Source organism: Lupinus angustifolius, chromosome LG20 (assembly GCF_001865875.1).
Source record: "Lupinus angustifolius cultivar Tanjil chromosome LG20, LupAngTanjil_v1.0, whole genome shotgun sequence".
Taxonomy (NCBI): domain Eukaryota; kingdom Viridiplantae; phylum Streptophyta; class Magnoliopsida; order Fabales; family Fabaceae; genus Lupinus; species Lupinus angustifolius.
In genome coordinates this window covers 21216224-21240765 of record NC_032028.1, presented here as the reverse complement: position 1 = coordinate 21240765, position 24542 = coordinate 21216224, and the positions used below count along the sequence as shown (strand labels likewise).

The following is a 24542-nucleotide window of genomic DNA, read 5'->3' as shown; positions in this document are numbered from 1 at the left end:
TCACATTTTTTTTTAAATTACAGTTATTTTTCATGCAGGGATACTAGTTAGTGTAATGAAAATATAAAAATTAGGGGTCTATGTAAATATAGAAAACTGATGGATGATTTGTATAATTTCTTGAGCATGATTTACTCTATTTTTTATGAAGCATTCATTGCATAGAGGAAAAGGCAGCATCATTTAGTTAGTATGGGATACAAACGGTCAGTTATTGGTAGCATTTACTTAGACTTCAACTATCCTTTATCAACGGTCTTCTGCCTCCCAGATCTGAATTATTTAATATTATTACAAATTCAATTCAACTCATAAATCTATGTATCTCTTTCTCCACTTTTTGACCCCACCAACGTTAACGTTCACTTTTTATTCACCTTTTTTGTGTATACCAATATCTACTTTTCAAACAATAAACGTTCATATGCATTCTTAGAGATATTCTAGTTGCATCCAAAGGTAGTGACAAAAATCTTCAATGAGCAAAATTTATTAAAATTTAAAAAAAAAATCATACACGAATCAATGAATAATATAATAAATTAAATATTCCATATAAAAAATGACTACAAACTGACAAACACAAAAAAGCAACCAAAAAAACAGTGTCACCTGAACATACCAAGATCACATCTCCCTAATATTGTCTCATTATATGTCTTTAACCAATCATATATTAACATGTGAACAAAATAAAAAATTTAAAACTAAAAAATAATAAAATTAAACACTCTGATTGATTTGGGACATAATAAGACACCGTTTAGGAAGTAACAACTATCATAAGTAACATATTTGATCACATAATCTGATCAGAAAGGGAGGGAAGTCGCCTGAAAAAATTAGCCGTAATAGACGGCATGTCGTTACGGAACCTGGGATGACGCATATAATAAAAAGCAATCCCCAACACAAACCCCTTAAACGGCACCGTATAGAACCCCAACGACGCCACCAAACACAACACCGCAAATATCCCCGTCGCACGTGGGTCCCTCCAACTAAACAACGCTTCCAATCTCTCCCCTTGTGCCGCCACGTCACCCAGCAGTGTCTGCGCCCTCCCCGCAAGCCCACGCACCCTATCGTACCTGATCCTAACCTGTTCCCCCGTTCTCGTTGTTGGAAACCCATCAAACTCTTCATCTAATTCATCAACGCTTACCATGTCCACGTAGGATAATCTCACATCCATCGTTTGTGGGACCCTCTGCCTGTAACGGAATCCCAATATTAGAATCATGAAAGCGTACATGAACACCGTTGGGAGAATCAGGTATGGGAATAACACAATCGCCACGATCAGCACGTGCATTAGGATAGTAGTTGGAGGATTAACCCACGTGCGGATATTATCCACCACACGTGACACTGTTGCTACACGTGATAGAATTCCCACCATTCTGAACCAGTTTGCTTTGCTTCGCCTCATGCTCCACACGTGGGTGTCTGAATCGAGCATGAACTGAACCACTTCTTGACCCAGTGCCGGTTCAGACCGGGCGAGGCGAGCCGTTACGATTCGGATTGCGGTGTGCCTTAAAATGTCTTGTTGGGCCGGCCCAAATGGACGAACGTAATGCATTCTTGGTAAAATTGGAGTTGCATATGCTTGCATTAGACTTAACCATGAGGAGCATGAAAATCTAATTGCAATCTCTATCTCCCCCATTTTCTTAGCCCCACATGGCAATAAAACAGTGAGTGAATATGAATTTAGATAAACCCGGTTCGTGTCTAGTGTTGACAACCGCACTCGAATTTTACCTAATCTCACATCTCTATTGGGCTTCCCTTCTTCCTTGTTGTACCTTCCGTTATCGAACACACCAATTGTGAGAACCGTACAAGGATCGTACACGTCCCACGTGTACTGCTCATTCCATCTCGGGTTAAACCGGTCCATCATGGTTCTGGTTCGAACCCATTTTGGTCCGTATTTCGCAACAACGTAGGCATCCGTGGTGCCACGTGTTCCGCCTTTGGTTTTAACCGGAAGGAGGTTAGTGGCACCACGAATTCCAACTTCAAGCAACCCAATTGGAGGTTTAGTTAGTTGCTTACATGAAGCACGAACATCGCTAGTCACGTGAGCAGCTTCATCTATCACGTGATAACCACCTTCTAAGCAAACTCTGACATGGATTCTACCTGTGTAGTTACTATTATGGTTCTCATCTTCCATGGATAGATTAAACCATCTTGACTTTCCCTCCGTTTGATCGTCTATTCTCCGTTCGATGGACGCCACGTGGATTTTAGTTTGACCAACTGATTGAGAGTTTGAGACATCTTGAACCGTTATAACAAGAAACGGCTCAAATGGCTCGGCTGCTATAAATACTAGATCCTCGTTCCATGTTGGGTTAGCCGAGCTGGATGAAGACGAGCCGGCTGAGGTTCTTCCCGTTTTAAAAACCTGTGCGCCAAGCTGAGCCTTAACGTAAAGCTCAGGGTTCCTAACCTTAGGTTCGGTAACCGAAACTAGTTGTAAATCTTGGGTTTGGATGACCGTTAATCTCAGATACCAAAGCTTTGGAGATAGATACACCTTGGCTCGGGTCTCCGGTATTAAACCGCCGGAATCCGATTGCCAAGCTTCTTGAAACGCCTCGTCGGCTTGAGTTCCGATCCAAACTGCGATCATGACGTCATTTCCCGGCGATGTTTCTGATTCAAGAGTGTACCATTGAGGAGCTAAGGGACTATCTGGTGGCACTCGTTTTGGCACTTCTTGTAAATCAAACGACACCGTTCCGAGTGAAGATTCAGTACTCTTTTCTTCACCTTCTTTTTTCTCTTCGCACCAAAGAGAAACTTCTAACGACGTTGAATTGAGACCTTCTTTATCAAAAGCAAAAACTTGATCCCAATCTTTATTCTCCATTTCGGATTTGGTTTTCACACTGTGAGTACCAATCACAAGCTTCGCGTAAACCGTTGAGTTAGGTTCTGGTTTCGCTCGCTTCGCCTTCACCACTCGAACGTAGAGGAACGGCATTCGATCAACGAGATCGTAAGCACTATGGTTTCGATGATTGCTGCTCAATGATCGAAGCTCGTGATCGTTTACATTCAGGTTAGCACGTTTTTGAATTTCGCCATGTTTTTCCTTCTGTTTCTGCTTCTCAGCATGTGCAATCGGTGGATTTTCAACCTCCGCCGGTGGCAGAGGAGGAACCGGAGCATCCACTACCGCCACCGCAGTCTCTGCCGGAGCCTCCTCTTTCGGTTTCGGGTTCTCTTCTTTAGGTTTCTCTTCTTCCTTCTTTTCCTCTTCTTTCTTCTCTCCATCACCGGCATTCTCCGGTGGCTTCTCCTCTTCCTTAGGCACCGTCTCTTCTTTCTGTTCACCGGCAGTGTCAGTTACCGGTGGATCTTCATCAACGTAACAAACTTTCAACCCAATCTCACCTTTGATCTGAGAAAACACGCTCCTTTTCTCTAACGGATAAAACACCGTCGTTTCGGAACCTAACTTCACAAAAGTACTTCCAGAGATTTTAACTTTTCCAAGAAAAGTGCTTCTCTTCCCAGCTTTCTTATCGTTGTATAGATTAATCTCCAACGTTTCAGAAGCCATTGAATCCTTATCATGAACAATGAACTCAAGCTTCTCATCCCATAGAGGATTGAGATCTCTAGATTTAGTCTTTGTTCTCCTCCTCTGGCCATCGAAATCTACAATTGCATAAGCACTTGCGGTTCCTTGACCATCTTTTGGCATCAAGTTTTTTGCGTTGCAAACTTCTACTATAAGCTTCCTTCCAGAAGTTTCTGCCATTGTTGAAGAACAGAGAAGTTTTCTGTTTTTTGTGTGTATATGTGTGTTTTTTCTTTCTTTTGTGAGCTTCAATGGAACAATGAAGTGAAGGTTTAGGGTTAACAACGTTCTTAAAGGGAAAGTGAGGAGCGTGGACACGTAGGAAATGAGTGACACGTAGAGGAATCTTAAGGTGTGGGATTTTGGAACAGGGAACACCTTGAGATTCTGATGAGTTCAATCAGCATTAGACCGTGGTTATCCTAAGTTAATGGGGATCACCTGTTCTAAAATCAAATCAGTGTGTCCTCATGTCCCAAATCAATAGAATTTTTTCTAAGTAATGCACATATGTTACTTTAAGTTTTTAAATTTTTCTTTTATAATGAAATGTCAATTTTTTATTGGTCAGGACAGAAAAATGGGAGAGGAATAGGGACAGTGTCCATCCTAAGTGCCGTTTATAAAGGTTAATAATCTTATTTGTATCAAAAGTAAAAAACAAATACTTAAGTTGATAATGTAAGTATTTTTATTTTTTACATTCTTACTACATTAATCATCATTCGTATTTACTTGTATAGATATAAGTAATACATGAATGATGGATTATAAATTATGTGTATAAACTTTAAATTGATAATACATAGATATTAGCTCATAATATAATTTCTCTTTTTATTTTATGAAAACTTGATGCACAATGTTTGTATAGAAAAACATTTTTGAGTCGTAAGTAAACTTAAGATGCCTTACACTTGACTTTTGGGTTTTTTAGCAGAGTTTAACGTAATTGAAGTTAAGATATTTTGATTGAGTTATTTGTTTGCCTTGAACCAGATTTAATGATGAGTTGATAGTGATCAAATTGGAGTCAACCCAATTATAAAAATATGATGCACATTGCTTTAATTTTTGGAATCGAAGCTTTTATCTCAATATCTTTCTTAATGATTTCGTTTATATTCATTCCGATATTCACAAATGTTCAAACTAGATAATGTGGATTTTATTATATTTTCTACAATATAAGTTACTTTTATTTTCTCAATAATTCATTCATATCTTATCATACAACATTCGTATCTATGATATTACATGTTGTGTTAAATTATAAACTAAAAACAACCCAACGTTCTTATGACTTTTTGTGTAATTAGATAATTTAGATTCACTACCATGTGCTTGTTCGATGTGTGAGTCAGTGCAAATCAAACTGCAGATATTGTCTTGTATTTAATTAATCTTAACCCTATTAATATAGACAAAGATACTCATGAAATTCAGTTCCTATGTACCGTGATTATTATTTTAGTTACCCATCGTTATTATTCCTTTGGTTCGGTTATGCTTATTCATGTCCATGCATGTTTTGATAAAAAAAAAACCACTTGGAGCATCATTCTGTAAATATGAACGTTGCTTTGTTCGTGTGCTTCTTGATAGTTTTCTGGATTAAAGTAACATGTTCTGAACTTCATTAATGTGTTCGTTACACATTATTATTACACTATTATATGTACACATTACCTCTATATATGTGTACGGTGCTGACAAGAATCATGCTGCCAAATCTTAAAGAATATATATATATATAAATAAGATTTAATATGTATACAATAACAATGTAAATGTTTTTGACATTGTTAATAAATCATCTACCATTGATTTATTAATTGTTACTCATTTTCAAACAAAAGTAATACAAATTAATAGTAAATGATGCACCGATAATGTAAGAAACTTTACAATGTCAGTGCACATATTTTAATCTCATATATATATTAATACATACATTTACATTATATTTTATATTTAATTGATATTAATTTTAAATATAATTAATACAAATGAAAATGATTATGATATATGTTTATAATAAGTAAATATTTAAGTTGACAATATATAAATATCACACTATATTATAATTTTAAAAAAAGTACATATACTAATAGTTTAATTTTTTATATATTTTTACTTTATCATTCATCATCACTATTTAAATATCATTAGATTGATTCTCAAATATAATAATAAAAATGTACCATATGAAAGTGTATAAATCTTGAGTGAAACCTCACTTTGTAAATTTTAGTATTATACTTGGTTGGTTTGCGTGGATAGCGATCGGATGCAACCAGGATCTACGTGTTCAACTTTTTTTTAAATAACTTTTTTATTTCTCTTTAATTTATTTATGTGGTTAGGAATGCATGCAGTCACAAAAGTGAGTGCAGTAGATCCACGTTCCAACGGTATCCCATGCTTTATAAATTATAATAGGATGTTAAAGGCCATGTTTTATGAATATTCATCATCTATTCTAAAATGAATGTCTTCTTATTTTCAAATTTCTATTTTACTTTTAATTTTTTTTAATTTCTACAAAAAAAAAAAAAAAATCTTATAATCCTAATTAATTATCATTAACATCATAATCACATATCAAAGTGAATATTATAATAAATAAATACAAAAGTCTATGATATAGAGTATATATAATGCAAAAAACATTATAATTCTTTGATATAATATATATAAATCTTGAATATTTAATATCATAAAAAAAAATATCGGTCAACAATCAACACATTAGTTCAATATAAAGGGCACAGTTCAAACACAACCTCACATATGTCAATGAAAATCAGTAAGAGTGGGGAATTTTAATATATCTTAAATATAATTAACAAATAATCAATTGGTAAATATTATGGAAAGTTTAATTTTTTAATTTAGTCCTTAAATTTGATTATGCTAAAGCTAATCTTTCTATCAATGAAGTGAAAGTTGTCGTGGAAGTCGGTCTTAAAGAGTAATGTTAGAAGTCTCACATTAAGTAGAGTGGGAACTACCATTTTAACACTTCTCGGGGGAATTCATCCGCAAACGCAAAGTTTATGGCTAACCGATATTGCCCATCATCATTTAGCTATTGCATTTCTTTTTCTCATTGCTGGTCATATGTATAGAACTAACTTCGGGATTGGGCATAGTATAAAAGATCTTTTAGAAGCACATATTCCTCCGGGGGTAGATTAGGTCGTGGACATAGGGGTCTTTATGACACAATCAATATTTCTCAACTCAATATAGTACTTAAGTTACGAAGTTCTCCTATCTAATATACTAATCTTTTGGATTGAACTCTCCTCATATCTCTTAACATCATCCCTAACCTTTCACCAATGGCAGATCTAGAATCTAAGGAGGGATGCAACATATGCTTCAGCCCGAGGAGTAGGTTCTAGGGCAATATATTTCTTGAGTTTGTTATTTGTGGGCTTGTCGGTAATTGAGTTTAAGGGCAATAAAAATTCTAGGTTATGCACCCCCATCAATATGTGGCACCCCTCTATTGCCTTTCACCTTCTCCTTTTGTGGAGAACCAGCTGTTGTTCAAAGACATGGCCAACGTTACACTCAGATGGTCAATCTTAACACCAAGCGTATGTACTGTGTTTAATATATTTGTGGAAATAAGATTATCATTATAATCGATTATAATTTAAATTTGTTTAAAAATTGGTCATGTTTTGTGAATCATATTTGAATTTAGTTTAGTTCACTTAAGGAAGAGTTAGCTTCATCAAACTTGATCAGAACTCAATAAAAGTATTTTGTTAGATGAACTTATTTGAGTTCATAAGTTGTTCCGCTGAACTTGTCAACTCGAATTAATATAGTTCATTAAGAGTTTGTGAATTGTTTAATTCGGTTCATTGTTTCAATCAATTTAGTTCATAAAATCGAATATATATTATTTACACTATATATAAACCCAAAACTTGAAATAACTACTGCCATGATTCTATTTTCCTATTTTGCCCTTAATGTTTTTTGTTTCTAAAGTAAAATCTATAATCTTAGATAACTACAATTAATATATCTCACTTTAAATTGGATATTATAATAAATACAACAATCATAATATGAAATACATCCAATAAAAAACATTATAATTCTCTTAAATAAAAAATACATATTTGCGGTGAAAATCATATGAACACAACTAGTCGATATAATATTAATAAAATTAGATTAAATAATCCTTTTTATCAATAATTTCTAAGGTTAGATTAAATAAAATTATTTGAGTTAAATTATAGAGAATATAATAAATATTTAAAGATAATGGCGTAGTAATGTGTAAATGTGATTGCATAGTACACACTAACTGTAGCCCTAACCATTGAATCATTCTCTCAATTTCATCTCTTCCATTTTCAGTTCCGATTTTCTCAACTCTCTTCTTTTCATTTCTCTTTCTTTCTTCTCCTTCCGTTTATCGATTAAAACGATGGTGTACTGCGATCATTGTTTGAGAAATGTTACGGGGGAAAGAGAATTCGACGGTTCCTTGTGAGTTCACGTTTTTTTGTAATTTATTTGTAATTTTTTTATTATGATATTGAATTATTGTGGAACTGGTTGTTCATGTTGTTTTTTTTTGGAATGTTTATCAGATCTTGTGACATATGTGGGAAGTTACTTGAAGACTTTATTTTTTCTCAGGAGCCTACTTTTACGAAAAATGCGTCCGGTCAGGTAATGGAATTCAATCTTATTATGCTACACAATAGTTTAGATTTTATAGTTTAGGAGATTCTTTCAGAATTTCGGTTGCCGGTACTCGCCGGATAAGGATAGTAGATCAAATAGACGGCAGTCCAATTAGTTAGAGGTAGAGTGGGACTAAGAAAAACTGTAATAGTTTTCAATTGACTTGATTTGTGATGAACATTATGGTGTTTTTTGGTGGAGGGTGAGCTTGGCCCTCATAGTGACAATGAGGTCACAGGTTCAAATCTTGGAAACAGTCTCCCTCCTGCTTGTGGGAGTAAGATTTCGACACTAAGAGGGAGCCTCGTGCATTGGACCACCCATTATTGTGTTATTTGGTCTTGAAAAGGTTGGTGTGGCGGCAATCAAGCTTCCAAAAGACTTAGTTGTTGTGTAAAATATGAAAACAAGTTGCAGCATATACCAACAAGGGTTAGGTGCAGTAGCAATTGACCTTCCGCCTAACAATGATTGGACCAAGTCCAAATCCTTTAGGTTTGTTTGCGAGTTGGTTTTTAAAGGGGAAAAAGGGAAGTAGATGGCTTGAGAGCTATTTCACAAGTGTATTTCATGGCTCTGATGTCTTCTTTTCCCTCCAATAACTAACTCCTAAACAGACCCTTAGAGTACAATTATTGGAGGGTTTCTTAGTTGGAAGAGGTTCATCTTATTGCAATGCCCAAGGTTTTAAATAAAGGTTGTGGTTGCGGTTTCAAATACTTCCAAAACCTTGACATTACGGACTATTTCAGGCAAATGTAGCTTGTCCGGTCACAATTGCGGTTATGATGCTGTTTCGACAACTCCGAACACCTTACATTTTGGCGTTTGTTACAGTTGAGAACCCATATTTAAAACCTTGGCAATGAATATTTGAAGTTTCGGTCAGTGACCAAAATAAATGACTTCCACTATTAATATTTTCTATAAGTGATTAACAACTAATATTTAAGGGGTTCTGGTATCCAGATAAACCTTCAACTTATTAAGGTGATGTTGATGTTATAGTGTTTACCCGAAGTGCCAAAGGAAAAGGGGTATGGACATGGAATTGGGGGTTGTTGTACCACATTCTATCTGTTCTTTATCAATCAAAAGCATTTCAATAATCATTGCTAGGTCTGATGTTTGAATTGAAGTTTCCAGGCCGTCTCATGAGAAATACAAGTTTAATTTTAATGTTTTTTTGGTATCAATTTTTTCCTCTACACTACTATTTTTTTAGCATCTTTTATTGCTCCTCATATATTTTCCTTATTTGTTTTTTAAATATAGAGCCAACTATCAGGCCATTATGTAAGAACAATTCAAAGCGAGTTCTCTGCTTCACGCCAAAGGACTTTAGACAGAGGTATTTTTGTTATGCATCATGAATGAATGTGATTTTAGATAGAGGTATTTTTAATACTGTGATTTTACACCATGAATGTGGTTGAAGTTATGGCAAAAAAACTGATTTTATAATGCTATTCAGCATATGATACTCGTCTGTAAGAATTATTGAACTTACTACGTTAGCCACTTTGTAATACTAGTTGTGATGTCTAATATAATATTTATGCTGAGACAAGGAAAATAAAGTATATTTAACAATGCACTAGAGTCTCAACAGCCAATGTCATTGATAGTGTAAAGAAGAGAAGTTTGGATAATTGTCTTTCTAGTTCTTATAAATGAAGATAATATAATAATTACATTTAATAATTTAATACTTAATACATGTATTCTTATGTGCCAATTTTCTTGCGGTTTGCAGCTTTAGATGAAATCATATATTTAAGTAGCAGCCTTGGAGTGGATGATGTTAATGTCCCCCACCAAGCTTTGGCATTTTATAAAGTATGTTGCTATTTGGTTCATTGATGTCTGGCTTTCTTTCTTTTTATTTATACATTCTCATGAAAATGCTCTATTTTCCTTTTTTATTTATTTAATCCTTGCATATGGCTAGTGAAGATAGCACTTGAGCGGAATTTTACAAGGGGACGTAAATCAGAGCAAGTACAGGCTGCTTGTCTTTATATTGCATTCCGGTAGGATATTGTTTTGCCACAGTATCTTTAATAATTTTCTACATATATTTGTCAATTGATAGTTACAATTAATAAATGTGTGAAAATCACTAGTGTATACCTGTATGGATAATAATTCACTTCTAAACCTTAAAACATTAATTCCAATTCGTTGAATAGACAATATATCGTCGGTTGTCTTTTGAGGAGCTTAGGAATTCCAAATGGGCTTATGAAGAAGTATTTGGTTGTTACTGGTTAGTCTTGCTTCAGTTGTATTAACATTTGATGGGGGTAGAACACTATAACGTAGGAACTCATTAACTTAAGATTTTGTATTCGAACTTGATTTGCAATTGGATAATTTCCTGCTGACATCAGTGGTTTTTGGGATAATCTCTTTGATGGATATTCAAAGAATCAAAGTATTGAGAAAGCATGAGGTTGATGATTTTATTTAAAATTTCACCTCTCTTAGTCTTTGGAGGATTTCTTTTCTTCCGTGTATTTTACTTCTTCTCCATGGTCAGTTGGTCAAATATCTCTTCTTAATCTCGTATCAGAAGAAAAGTTGCAGAATGAATTGATTTTTAATACTTAATTGTAGTCAGGCACTCCTTTTGTTTTCAATTGTCTTAAACTCACTTGTGTCTTGGGTTGCTCCTGATGATCTAAAAAATAATAGGTTGTTCTGACACTGCTTCTGCATTACTATCATGATGATATAAAAAAACTCATTAATTTACTACTGTACTTCTACCCTTTTCATTATCCAATAGCGATTTGTGTGTATTTGAATATACTATGATTTCTTGATTGGTTTTCTTTCTCTGTCCTTTACATCTTCTGTTCTTCCTCTAACGTCTCTCCCTCAGATATTCTTAATGTAGTGTTGTAGTTTTGTTGTTTGTTTGCAATGCAATAGTGGTTGCAGGCTTGCAGCTAGGACATTGCTGAGGGTGGTTGTTAGTGAAGTGATAGGTTTGGTTAGTAGTAATAAATGATGGTTTGTAGTGCCGTGTGACTATGTCTATAATTCAACACCTCCCCTCTTATCATATCTTTAACGTCTGATCTTGCCATATCTAAATTATTTGCAATATTTTATTTTTATGTTGAAATTATATTTCTTCTTGCAGGGAAAATAACAAGCCATACCTTCTTATTGACTTTTCAAATCATTTAAGGACAAATGTGTGAGTATCATCATTACTGGACATCTGTTACTGTTTATTTACCCCCTTATTTTGGTTTATTTTTTATCTTGATTATTTCAGTGGGTTTCTGAATGCTATGTTTGTTCATCCCAATGACTGTTGAACAGCTATGTGCTAGGTGCAGTTTTTTTGCAGCTTTGTAAAGTATTAAGGCTCGAAGAGCACCCAATTGTTCAAAAACCTGTTGATCCCAGTCTTTTTATTTATAAATATACGAATAGTAAGTATCATTTTTAGCTCAATTTGTCTAATTGGGTCAATGAAATGTGCGGTGTATAGTTTCATTGCAACATAGGACATAGGTTTACTGCAGCAGACTAATTCAGTGGTTTTTCTCGCTTACAAAAATAAGATAGACATCATTCTTTGTCAGAGCCACAGATGTGGATGTGTGTTAAGGAATTCAGAATTAAGGATTGTACAATACTGACATGCAAACTAAAAGGAGGAAAATAAGGAAAACAATATATTAAATTTTCCATCTTATTCTCCAAAAATGATGTTATAACTATACTGTGCAAATCTAATTATAGGTCTCCTGTTATATTTTAAATGACATAATTGTCAACCTTATTTATGCTGTATAGGAGGTAGTTTGATGACAAAAGGTATAAAATTCAACTCCTATGGCACTACCCTGAACAAATGTACAAGATAGAATGGAATTATAAACCATTTTATTTGAAAATGATGTTAATCACTGGGCTGCAAAGATTTGCCCAAAACACAAAGTTTTATACGTTTTTAGCATGATAACTATATTAATCATTGAAGTGGATGAGCCTTGACGCCACGGTAAAGTTGCTTGCCTTATGACCTGGAAGTCATGAGTTCAAATCCTGGAAATAACCTATTTGTTTGCATGGGCAAGACTATGTAGTTACGTATGTCGACCCTCCCCAGACCCACTAGGTGAGAGTCCCATGCATTGGTCCACGCTTTCCTTTTTAACAATATTAATGAGTTCGGTATATGTGAAATATTTTGTTTCAAAGTACTTCCTGTCCCAGTTATTGTCTTTGAGCAAGGAAGCATAATTAAATTGATTTACATGTAGATTTGTTAAAGCAAAGAAACCTGGCTGTCTCTGAAACTGCGCTGAGTATTATTGCCAGCATGAAACGTGACTGGATGCAGGTACCTTGATGTTGATCTGGCGTTCTTCGTAGTAATTATTATTTATTTGGATAGAAAGCATCATTCTTATTCTGAAGATTTTGCATTGCTAATGTTTGAAAAACAGACAGGTAGGAAGCCAAGTGGATTATGTGGCGCGGCATTGTACATGTCTGCTCTTGCACATGGTTTTAAGTGCTCTAAGCCAGATATTGTAAGTTAACAACTCATTTTCTGCCTTTATATTATAAATGTTTCACGTAAAAGGTCTTTTTCTCCTTTATTCTCAATTTTTAAAGATGCTTTCTTCTTTGTTCGTTTTTTCTCTCTTTCTCTAAACTCTTAAAGAGGAATTCTTATCCTCAGTCCAGACTGTTCTTGTGTTCCCTCTTTCTCTCCTTCAATGATATTTCTCCTTTTATTCAATACTTTTGTTTAGCGGTGTGAATTTTATGCTGTTCTTTAGTGTATTTGGTTGAAGCAGAATAGTCACATCTTTAAGTGTGTTTTCCTTGATTCCTTACTATGCAAAGGGATTCTGGCCATGGTTTTCTTTGGCGTTATGCTCATGTCTATTTCAAGGGAGTTGCTTTTTCTGATATGTAGAGAGGCCATATAGCTATGCCACATTTTTTTGTGAAGTTACTTGTTTTTTGTTTAATTATTTTTGTGACGTTTTGTCCTCCCCTTAGCTGCACCTTCTTACCAGTTATCTAAAACCTTGGGTCACTTCTAGTTCTGGGTTATCTCACTATTTGTTTCTTTAATTTCTGTAGAACTAGCATTTTTCTCTCAGTAGTGATTATTTAGTGTGGGGCGACTTTATGCTTTGTACCATTGTGCTATAATGCCAAAAATATATTTCTTGCAGCTTCCAGTATTTCATTTTATTCTCATTTTTAAGGATTTTCTTGTTCTTGAATAGACTGCTCATTTTAGCATAGTCTTCTTCATAGGTTGATGAAGAAGACTATGTACATCTACCCTCCTCAGACCCTACTAAGTGGGAGTCTCGTGCACTGGGCTGTTCTTTTTTTAGTCTTATTCATAGGTTAGATACACACTTGTTCATGTATTCTTTTCTTCAATCTGTGATGGATCTAAATTTCAAGGATGTCACCATGTCCTTGTGTTATTAGTTGACCCTTACCAATGCTCTCGTTCTTGATGTGTATTTTGATTAGCTGATATGCTGATTTGCAATGCAGTTAAGAATCGTCCATGTATGTGAAGCAACATTGACTAAGCGGTTGGTAGAGTTTGAGAATACAGAGTCTGCTAGCTTGACAGTATGTTTCTTATTCCTTGTTATGCTTTGCTATTGTAATCTAATGTACTTATGACTATATGGTGCAAATAATAGTAGTTGCACTTTCTATCCCAGTCTTGGGAGTAATGGAGCATCAATCCTGTGCAATTTTATTTTTAGCGTATAATTTATTACAGGCTCCTTCTATATCAAAATTCACTTTGTCCTCTGGAAGAAAAAATATTCATAATTGAATGTCTTCAATTGATTGGGAATGTAATACTTGAAAGGGACAAATCATTTATCTGAATTGCTTGAGTGATTTGTATGCACTCAACTTTTATGTTTCTAGTAGAAGAGTTCATACATTACTTAATTTTAGGGAAATAAAATCAGAAAGATAAACACATGATATGATAATCATATATTTAATCTTAATTAAATATAGAATCTTCTAATTGCCTCGACCTCGACAATCTTATATTCATCTCAATAATCTCAACACTCGCCTCAAGTTGGATTATATACATCGAATGCATCTAGCTTGTCACATGTATAGATATTCTTGGATCTCGAAGAGACTTACTGAAGATATATGCTAATTGATCCTTGGAATTCACGAATGAAGTACTGATCTTATACACAATAACCTTTTGATGGATATAATGACAGTCCACCTTTATCTGTTTCGTCTGATTAAAGGCAATATGCAAAATAGCCTGGTTATTACAAATAAGCCTAATAGATTCAACTAACTCTAAGAGAAGATTTGATCCATGCAAGTTCTCCTACAGTATGGGTCATGACTCTGTATTCTGCCTCTGCACTTGTCCTAACAACACCATTATGTTTCTTACTCTTCCATGAGATAAGGTTGCCTCCAATTAGAACACAACAACCTGAACTTGACATCCTATCATTCAGACATCCAACCCTATCTGCATTAGAGTATTCAAGGATATCAATATGACATATGTTCTCATAGATCAATCCTCTTCTAGGAGACCCTTTATCGTACCGCAAAATTCGAACCACTACATCACAATAGTTGTTAAGTGGTGAATTAAGGAAACGACTCAAACACTTACTGCAAATGGTATATATGGTTTAGTATCTTGCCTACAAGCCTTCGATATCTTCCTAGGTCTAGATATGGCTCCCTAGATCCAACACAAGCTTAACATTAGGATCAATCAACCTATCAATAGGCTAGTAGTCTAACATTTCTTCTCCTTCAAAATATCTAGAGCATACTTCCTTTGGGATATGCCAATATATACTCATGGCCGCACTACATCAATTCCAAGAAAGTCACACAATGGCCCTAAGTCTTTTGTTTAAAAGTGTTGGACTAAGTGTTGCTTGAGATGTTTAATGTCATTGTGATGCCAATATTAACATTGTCATCGACATTGACAAGAAGATAAATGTATTGACCAAAGGATTACATCTCAAAACCAATTGGCTCAGCCATATTCCCATGTAATGTGAGACTTATCTTAACACACTCCCTCATGCCTAGAACTGGATATCTGGAGCTTGAAGTTTGTAGGACTGGACATTTGCGAGTAGCACATTGGGAGGGTCATGCTCTAATACCATATTAGAATGACTAGACCTAACTCAAACCCAAAAGCTAGTTCATAGGGGGAGAGCCTTATAAGCATTGGCTCGACCATATTCCCATATGATGTGAGACTTATCTTAACACCCGATCTCACTCAGGATTGGACATCCGGAGTGTGAAGTTTGCATGATTGGACATCTAAGATGACCTATATGGAGGGTCATGCTCTGATACCATATTAAGGATCCATCTCAAGATCAATTGCCAATGAAAAGAGTAACCTAACAAATATTTAAACAATGCCTAGGAAAATGAGGCAATTGATGTGGGTCTTCTCAACATGGGAATGTCTATGTTTTCTACTGCATCTATTATTTTTCATTGCACAATATGTGGGATCCTCGTGTATTGGGTTGCCCTTAATAATCGATGCATGTGGGTTGTTTTATGGCCTATTTATATCCATCTACCCACATATGCTGGCTAAGGCATGTTTAAATTAACTTTTAAGTTTACTGAGATAGTATTAGTTCAACATTTGTATGTGTATCTTAGACTTTAATTCACCTTTTAAATCTTCGTTTGAACTTTGAACTAAAGATAAAAGATACTGATACTGTGTTCACTGTTTAATTCATTTTGATCTATTGTCTAAATTATTTATTTCATTTTAATTTTCTTAATTTGTGTTGAAAATTCAATGGAAATTTATCAATCCGTTTGGTTACAGATTGAGGAGTTGAATACGATGGCAAAAGAGCATGAAAAGATTCCTATTAAAATACCAAATGGTGAACTGAGCAAAGGTACTTCAAAATATCTACTATGCGAACACAAGGATAGTGCTGAGCCCTACTTCGCACTTGGATTATGTGAAACATGTTATAAGGATGTGAGTCATTTCTTCATCATGCAGACTTTCAGCTTTTATTAACCACTGCTGAATATTGCCATTAATGTCCTATTAATTGCTATAGTTTGATAAACTCTCTGGCGGACTTAGTGGTGGTTTGGATCCTCCTGCATTCCAGCGTGCTGAGAGGGAGAGAGTGACAAACTCACCTGCTGAGCAAGGTGCCAATAAATCAGATAATGTAAGCACTCTTGAATAGCTCTCATTGTTGTATTCATTTCTTATGTATGCTATTCATTTGTTATTTCCAGTCATGTTTTTGTATTTGTGTGTCGTCTTTGTCCCCACTTCTCAAATATTTATATTTGTATGTTATCGTTATTCTCACTACCTAACATTTCTGTGTCTGGCATTGGCTACATGCTGATGCCAAAGTTCAAACCAGAACACAATGCTTATGCCTTTTCAAGTGCTGATAATATCCATAGGTATTTTAGTATCATACGAGCCATATGAGACAATAAGGAATGCTCTACTGTTTGTGCATCTTTGCAGTTTAGCACTTGATACGTTACTACCCTGATAATAAGTAACCCCTTGTCAACTCATCTGTTGCAACAATACCTGAGAGGAACTGTCAGTCTTGATTGACATGTAATCAAGTAGAAGCTTTTACTGTTCTTATTATAGTCCTTATTTTTACATGAAAATGATCCTGTCTCAAGCTGTATACATGTAACTATTATCAATCCGTCCAGTCAACAGCATTTTCTCTTTCCAGACAACATGATTCCTGGAAGATTGATCAACTTACTCTACTTCCAAATCTTCTGTATTTTTTTGGTTGTTCCTTGTTAGTTGGTGAAAGCATCCAATGGTGCATGCAGGAACAAAAAAGAAGACTTCCATGCCTCGGAGCCAGAAAGTATTGGTGGGTGCTTTTATTCTTCTTTATCTCTCTGTATTTACTGTAGTTCTTCTGCTTACAGTTATTCAACCCTAATTTACTTAAAATGCTTTCAGGGGCTGATGATGAGCATGTGGCTGTTAAAGATGACAAACATATGGAAGATGATATGAACAAAAAGTCTTGTCATGATTCTCAGGAATCAGAGACTCTCTCGGACATTGATGACCAGGAGGTGATTAACAAGTTTCATTTTTTATCGGTTTTCTATTTCTTTGCTGTGACGGTGTTGTTCAAAACATGATACTTCTTTTAGAGCTTTGATTGATGGTTTTCAATTTTCCCCAAAATTATTTGAAGAATTTTGCCATTATTCCTTTGAGCATTGTTTTTAATGGGATTTTTTCCTTTCAAATGTTAACAGTTGCTAGAAAATTGGTTAGTTTGTAAATTCCAATCAATGTGAAACATCAAATGTTTTGAAATAGTGTTTTTGAAGAGAGTATTGCAAGTCTATTTAGAAGGTGGATTGTGCCTCGGGGTTGGTTGCCCCTTTCTTTTGTTGTTGTGTTTGGGAGAAGACTTGTAGAAGTTCTAATAAGGAAAGTAGATCATATGGATTCACAGAGAGACCAAAAAAAGGCAAAGCAGTTAAGAAGTATTTAGATATCAATGGACTTGAAGTATAATAGAGCATTATGATATCATTTGATTCATGTAGCCGATTCCACCTAGTGGGAATAAGGTTTGAATGTTTTTGTGTGTTTTGCTCGTCTGTTAAGGAGGATTCCATATTCCCCAAACTCATTCTAATTTATTCTCTTCGTATTAAAATATATATGATGTGGGATTGGGTAGGTCGGTCTTTTCTTTATTGTTATTTTTGCGTTTTGATTCTATGATGTGAAGGTGGATTTTCTATCCTCCTAACTCATTTTAATTTGTTCTCGACATGTTGATGAATTTCTTATTTTATAAAAGAAAATTGCTGTGTTGTTATTTTTCTGGTCTTGCTTTTTGAAAGTGAAAAGAAATCATGAAACAAGTTCTGTCCCGCTTTTAGAGGTGGCGGTTTAGCACCGATAATCCCATTTCTCCAGGACCATTTGTGCTCAACTTTCAAGATATTTATAATAATTTTTATTTGTAGAAGTTATAGAGGGTGAGCTTGGTGCGACCATTAGGTTGTTGCTTAATGACCATGAAGTTACAGTTCAAATCCTGGAAACAGACTCTCCACTTGCGGGGGTAAGGTTGCGTAGTTCTACTCTATGCAGACCTCACTAAGTGGGAGCCTCATGCACTGAGCCGCCCTTTTTATTTCTAGAAGTTATCAGTTATTGACCCAGGCTTTTGAGATTTTTTTACTTGTAGCTTAATGTAACTACATGGTAAGGTTTTATTTTCTGATTTTAATTGTGGTCCTAATAATTTCCTGTCTTTTGTTTTTAAATGTATAACGTGGCTACCTTATCCATGAGGTGATTACTCCCCTTCCTAAAATGCTGTAATATTTCTAGGTTGATGGCTACATTCACAATGAGGAGGAAAAGTATTACAAGAAGATTATATGGGAAAAAATGAACAGAGAGTATCTTGAGGTACAGAATATTATTTCTGTTCATTTTTTTCTGATCTTTCTGGGTAAATTCTGGTTGTTTTTTCACACTTTATTATGATTTCATCTAAAAAACCGATGCTTGTTTGCTTATACTTGTGTTCTTTTGGCTGATAATTTTTGTATTTCATAGTTTGGCTTATATGTGGGATTAACGTGAACTAAATTTTGGTTGACCCCTATTTTTTTACAGGAACAAGCAGCGAAGCAGGCAGTTGAAGAAGCTGCTAAGAAAGCTTTTGAGGCGAGTTTTGAAGGTCCGGCTGATTTGCTAGCAGAGAGAGCATCTGTTGCTGCAGCTGTGGCAAATTTGAGAAAGGTAACTTTTGATTCATTTTTCTGGTGAGGGTTTTTAATGTGTGTTGACATTGATGTCACTTAAAATTTGTGATATCCACTATCAGATTTGTATCTGTCATATATATGTATATAGAGAGAGATCATACCTAAAAATTATGAGTTTGTTTTGAATTTGTGCTTTACTAGTAAGTTTATAATTAAGGTTTAATTACTCTGATCTAAGATTCTTTCATTGAGCCAGTGCTAATCCCAGGAATTATTTTCTACTAATTGTTTACAAGATCCAAGATTTACTAAATGGTTGAACGCGATTTTAAAATTATTTATAAACTATATGAATAGAATAGTTTGAAACTGAAATTATAGTTTGAACAGACATTAGAAAGAAGGATTTTATTGGAAAAAAGGATGGGGTATGGTTAAAAATGAAGCCAAGATATCCGTTGTATCTGTATATAAAACTCATCCATGTTATAGTTTCTTCACTAGAAGTGGGAGCATGTTAGTTGTCACAAATGAAATGAATCAGTGATCATATTCTCTATGAAGTAATATTATTCGTTCAGGGGTGTTTCTAATAGTTAAGACTTTTCTGTTTTGTTAAATTTTACATTTACAGGAAACAAGACAGAAACGAGCTCAAGAAGCGAAAAATTTAGGACCTGCTCAATCTGCTGTTGAGGCCACTCGCCAAATGTTGAGAACGAAGGTATTATTCAAGAAAACCCATGCATATTTAGTTTTTTTTAGTATTATTTGTTAAACTGATTATGCCTTTGTTTTGTCAGACATGTTTAGATTTTTCACTTGTGTTAATTTTTTCTTCTCGATTTTCTCCTTATGTAGTTATTATTTCTCCTCTTGAATTTGTTACTGTTTTTGTGCCCCTGTTAAAAAGAAAAGAAAGAAGGGGGGAAAGAACTTTCAGAGTACTAATTTACTACTAATGTTCTTGTTCTTTGTCTTAAGAATACTAATACTAAGCGGTATACACCTTTATAGGAAGTTCATGTAAAGGGTGTGAGATATAATCCATTTCTAAGCCTGTACTTAATAGTTGAAGATATTAAAAAAAAAGTGAACCCATGGAAGGGAGGTTCAACTTTAGTCATATACTTGTTCAGGTTTGTAAAGATGACTACCTCTTGAAGATAGAGAAAGGGAGAGAGAATCTAAACTGACTGTTTTCTATATTGAGAAAGGTTAATGATTACAATGATAGGCTATTTTATCATTAACAAAACAAAACCTAGTAGGTCATAGAGGCCTCATAAGTATATCAGCACTTTGAAAGACACTTTGTATCAGCATTTACATACATATTTTAGTCTTTACTTGTAGTTGTATTGGTCAACTCTGAGGAATAAATTTGATTCATGTTAATTTCTATACGTATGCCCTTGGATTTTGTCAAAATGTTTGTATAAAACTAATGATTTTTTTAATGTATCATTTGCAGAGGCTCAGCTCCAAAGTCAATTATGACCGCTTGCAAAACTTATTTGACGAACGTGTAAGTGTCTCCTTGAACTGTTTAGCTTTTGAGTACATTTAACAGACATGAGAAAATATATATTTAAATCCTGATTGTTTGTCTCTATTTTCTTGTCATTATTTAAATTTAAAATTCAATTCTTAAGATTGTCAAAGCACAGACAAATGAATCTTCTAATTTCTATGGTCATTCAACTTGCTTGATCTCCTTTTTATTAAAGGTTTTTTGATAGTCTCTGCTTGTTAATGGATAGTACCGAATTTTTAATTTACTTTCAGATGATTTTTTTATATCTGTGCTCTTTGATATCTCAATCTTTAGCTACTTGATAGTTTCACATTATTATTGTATAATTGCTAGATGTAGCACCTTGGTCTGTGTATAGTTTGCAATATATATCTTACCTACCTCAATTACAGTTGTGTTTTAGAAAGTTCTTTTCAAGATTAATGCAATTTAAATAAGTCACAAGAAAATACTTGCAGGTGTGTTTTTTTGGTACATATACTCACTTGTATTTAATTCTTATACCAAACAGGAGGCTCCAGAGAATCCCAAGAAAGTACGATTTGATCTACCCTCTGATAATCATGACAAAATGGAGTCTAAGGTAGAGGAGAAACTGAAGGATGATGAGCCGGTATTAGCAGATGAAACCGAGGATGGTGATATTGACGGAGATTATGAAAATGTGGACGAGACATATGGCTATGCAGATGATGGTTATAACTATGAGGGTGGTGGTTATAATAACTATGATGATGATTACTGAAAGTTCACTAGAAGCTCTTTCTGTTTTAATTAGTTGTGACCCTTTGCAATCAGTATTCAACATGACTGGCACCAATGGAACCATATTTGTGTTGTGCAAGTAGGACGCTTAGTAGGCTTATGCCGCCCTGGTGTCGGATGACGCATCGGTGGACCACCACGAAACTGGGAACTTCATGGACAATGTGGTTTAGAAGGCTTTGGATGAGGTAAAGCACATAATAAGGCACTTATGTTGTTGTACTTCTGTCATGACTAGCTAGCCTATAGTGGATCTTGGTTGATTATTATGGTATAGTTAATATATTATTTTTATATCTTTTCTATATGAATGAGGTAAAGCACAAAATAAGGAATTTATGTTGTTGTACTATTGTCATGCCTAGCTAACCAATAGTGGATCTTAGATGATTATTATAGTATGATGATTGGTGAATATATTATTCTTATATCTTTTCTATATGAATGCTTTTATTCTAATATGTTTCAAGTTAATCTTACCCCAACTAATTAATGAATAGTTAACAACAGAAGAGGCCACTAAACCTTATTGTTAGCAGATCCTTAGAACAAAGCCATGTTATAATTATTCGATGGTTATATAAAGGTCTGTTTGCAAGTTGGTTTGTGTATAAAATTTAGTTACGTGAGATGCAATTTTTACAATATATATTTTTAGGATATAACTGAGATCTCCAAATTTCAAGTTTTGGAGGTTCCCAATAGTTAGGAAATGACATGAACTAATTATTTGTTTGCTTGGTTGAATTACCTCATGTGTAGTTTTCTTGCACGACAATATTAATATGTGTTTGAACTATTATATAATGCTTGATGTGATGAATTAATTGCTCATGAGAATTTGATGATAACAGATGTGAGTTTGATATGTATATTGTGTTAATTGTTGGATCAAATTAGTAGAATGAGTAATATGTAGGAAAGAAAAGTTACAACTAGAAGTGATGGGCTTGTGTGAAAAGAGAGACGTATGTACCTTAGGAGTCATATGTCATAAAAACCAATAAGTGTTGGTCTAATGGTGTGAGGCTCTGCTAGATCCATAATATGATCAAAATGTCAAATGTTCGATTCTGTGAGCAATACTTGTTCACATAATGAATGTCATAAATTTTGTCAAGATGTCATAAATTTTGTTTCGTATCAATGATAAAAACTGTCAAATAATGAATGTTTAAATTTTTTTAATTGATATGTTATGTTTTCATTTGCGAGGGACGAAATTTGGGACAATAAATCTTTTGATAGTCATAAACAAGCCTCTATAGTTAACCACACTCTTGTGAACTTAGTTGAATAAGTACCATGTCTTTAAATATGGTGAAACAATGATAGCTTAGTATGATGAGACATACCATCCTGACAATACTTTAAATGGGATTGAGTCTTGCAATAAGCATATCATTGAGAATGGGCGACTAAGTATAGGAGATGATGTTAGTGCAATGCGGTCAAGCCCACAAGAACAAGGATGATGTTGGAAGAAATGTGCCTGGATTGGATGTCAATGATGATTTATCAAAAAGCTTTATTGAATTCAATGTTGTGAAGATCAAACCGACCGGTTGAACCTGGAAAACTAGAAACTGACCGCCATTCTAATCAAGACTAACCCCTTTAATCATTCTTATAATTAAACCGCTTTGAACCGAACAAAACCATTAAAAAACGGGTTTTCCAGTTTTTGAAAATGGAAAGCCCAAAAATATTACAAATCTACTCCTCTCTCAATGGCAACTAAAGTCAATTCTCACTCACTAATAATAGCTTAGTTTCAGCCATAAATTACTTTGAAGTATGTTGTGCTAACTTCTCTATAGAAACATCTCAAGGTGCTGACAGAATGGCAATTGGCTGCACAAAATGTAGGGGTGGTGGATAAGAAGATGAAGAATATCCCAATGTTTCATTCGATTGTTCCAATCAAAATGTAAGGATTCATGTAGTGTTTCAACTACCCTAGATCATATCTTATGCTATTATAGATCAATGAAAGTCAAACAAAAATATCAATAATAATGAATGTTTAAATTTGTAATCGACATAATATGTTTTTATTGGCCCGTGAAAACATATAAGACATGATATGAGACAACATATCTCTATTTATGGTCTTTCATATAAAAATGTCCTTCCAAAGTAAAAAAACCCTTAGACACTCGACATTGATAAATTTTGTAACGAACTGAAAATAATGAAGAACAATTCATTCTTGTATTATTTGAACTTGAATCTGTACTATACTGTATTTTGTGAAAATCTTGTGTTAGATTAAATCATTTATTCTCTACGACCATTGTCATTAGAGATATATTTGTTTGCAAAATAAATGATGGTTCATAAGTACTCAAACTCAAAAACAATCTTGATATATTTTATTTTATCTCCAACACTTAAATTAGTTGTTATTAATGATATAAGACTAAAAAATGATTTAAACAAACAATAGTACATGAGTCGTCATTTTATTATATTTATTTTAAGATTTCTTGTAAATATGTAGATATTGTGTATTTTATACTAAAATATCATTACTAAGAAGGTATAACTTTTGAGTTTATCTTATTATTCAAATATTTTTTATTTGGTAGAATTAATATGTTTTGAAAATGTTTAAGAGAATAATAAAGGGAGGGAGAACTTTGCTTGATTCAACGAAAGTTATATCTCAAAACTTATATCGTCACCATTCTCTAGATGATGAGTTATACACAGTACAAAGGAAACTAAAAACATGGTAAGTTGTAAAAAATATTTTGGTTGGTTACAAAATGTATCAAAAATTATAAGGAAATTTTGCTTAAATAAACAAGAGAGAAGAGTGATTTCATAATCAAATTTTGTATGCAAATTTACAAATGATCAATTTATTCTAATTAATATATAATTAATTATGAGTACATCACACTAACACTCGTTGAAGTTTAACATGAAATTACACTCATTACGCGTTTTCTTGTTTAAAAGAATACACCATCTTCCTTTAGGGATAATCAATGTAATATATATATTACAAGTGCGTGTAGGTGTAAAAATGAAAAAAATAATCTATATAATTTTACAAGATATCCTTATAATTTACTTTTTATA

General features: G+C 34.0%; 2 protein-coding genes across 4 annotated transcripts; one reads left to right on the top strand and one right to left on the bottom strand.

The window, feature by feature from the left end:
* Positions 751-3946, bottom strand: LOC109336440 (protein QUIRKY). The gene has a single exon (XM_019573042.1). It carries the CDS (start codon positions 3782-3784, stop codon positions 800-802), a length of 2985 nt encoding a protein of 994 aa, XP_019428587.1. The 5' UTR covers positions 3785-3946; the 3' UTR covers positions 751-799.
* LOC109336519 (transcription factor IIIB 70 kDa subunit-like) lies at positions 7990-21916 on the top strand. Of its 3 annotated transcripts, XM_019573163.1 has the most exons (19): positions 7990-8125; positions 8230-8311; positions 9602-9677; positions 10083-10165; positions 10283-10359; positions 11478-11534; positions 11663-11775; positions 12613-12692; positions 12799-12885; positions 13880-13960; positions 16218-16379; positions 16465-16581; positions 17199-17271; positions 17364-17482; positions 18768-18848; positions 19059-19184; positions 19785-19874; positions 20625-20678; positions 21199-21916. In XM_019573163.1, the coding sequence occupies exons 1-19, from the start codon at positions 8064-8066 to the stop codon at positions 21430-21432; spliced, it is 1854 nt and encodes a 617-aa protein (XP_019428708.1). In that variant the 5' UTR covers positions 7990-8063; the 3' UTR covers positions 21433-21916. The 3 variants fall into 3 exon arrangements, with proteins under 3 accessions (XP_019428708.1, XP_019428709.1, XP_019428710.1); XM_019573164.1 differs by lacking the exons at positions 7990-8125; positions 8230-8311 and having other exon boundaries at positions 9662-9677; positions 10278-10359; XM_019573165.1 differs by lacking the exons at positions 7990-8125; positions 8230-8311; positions 9602-9677 and adding an exon at positions 9707-9721 and having other exon boundaries at positions 10278-10359.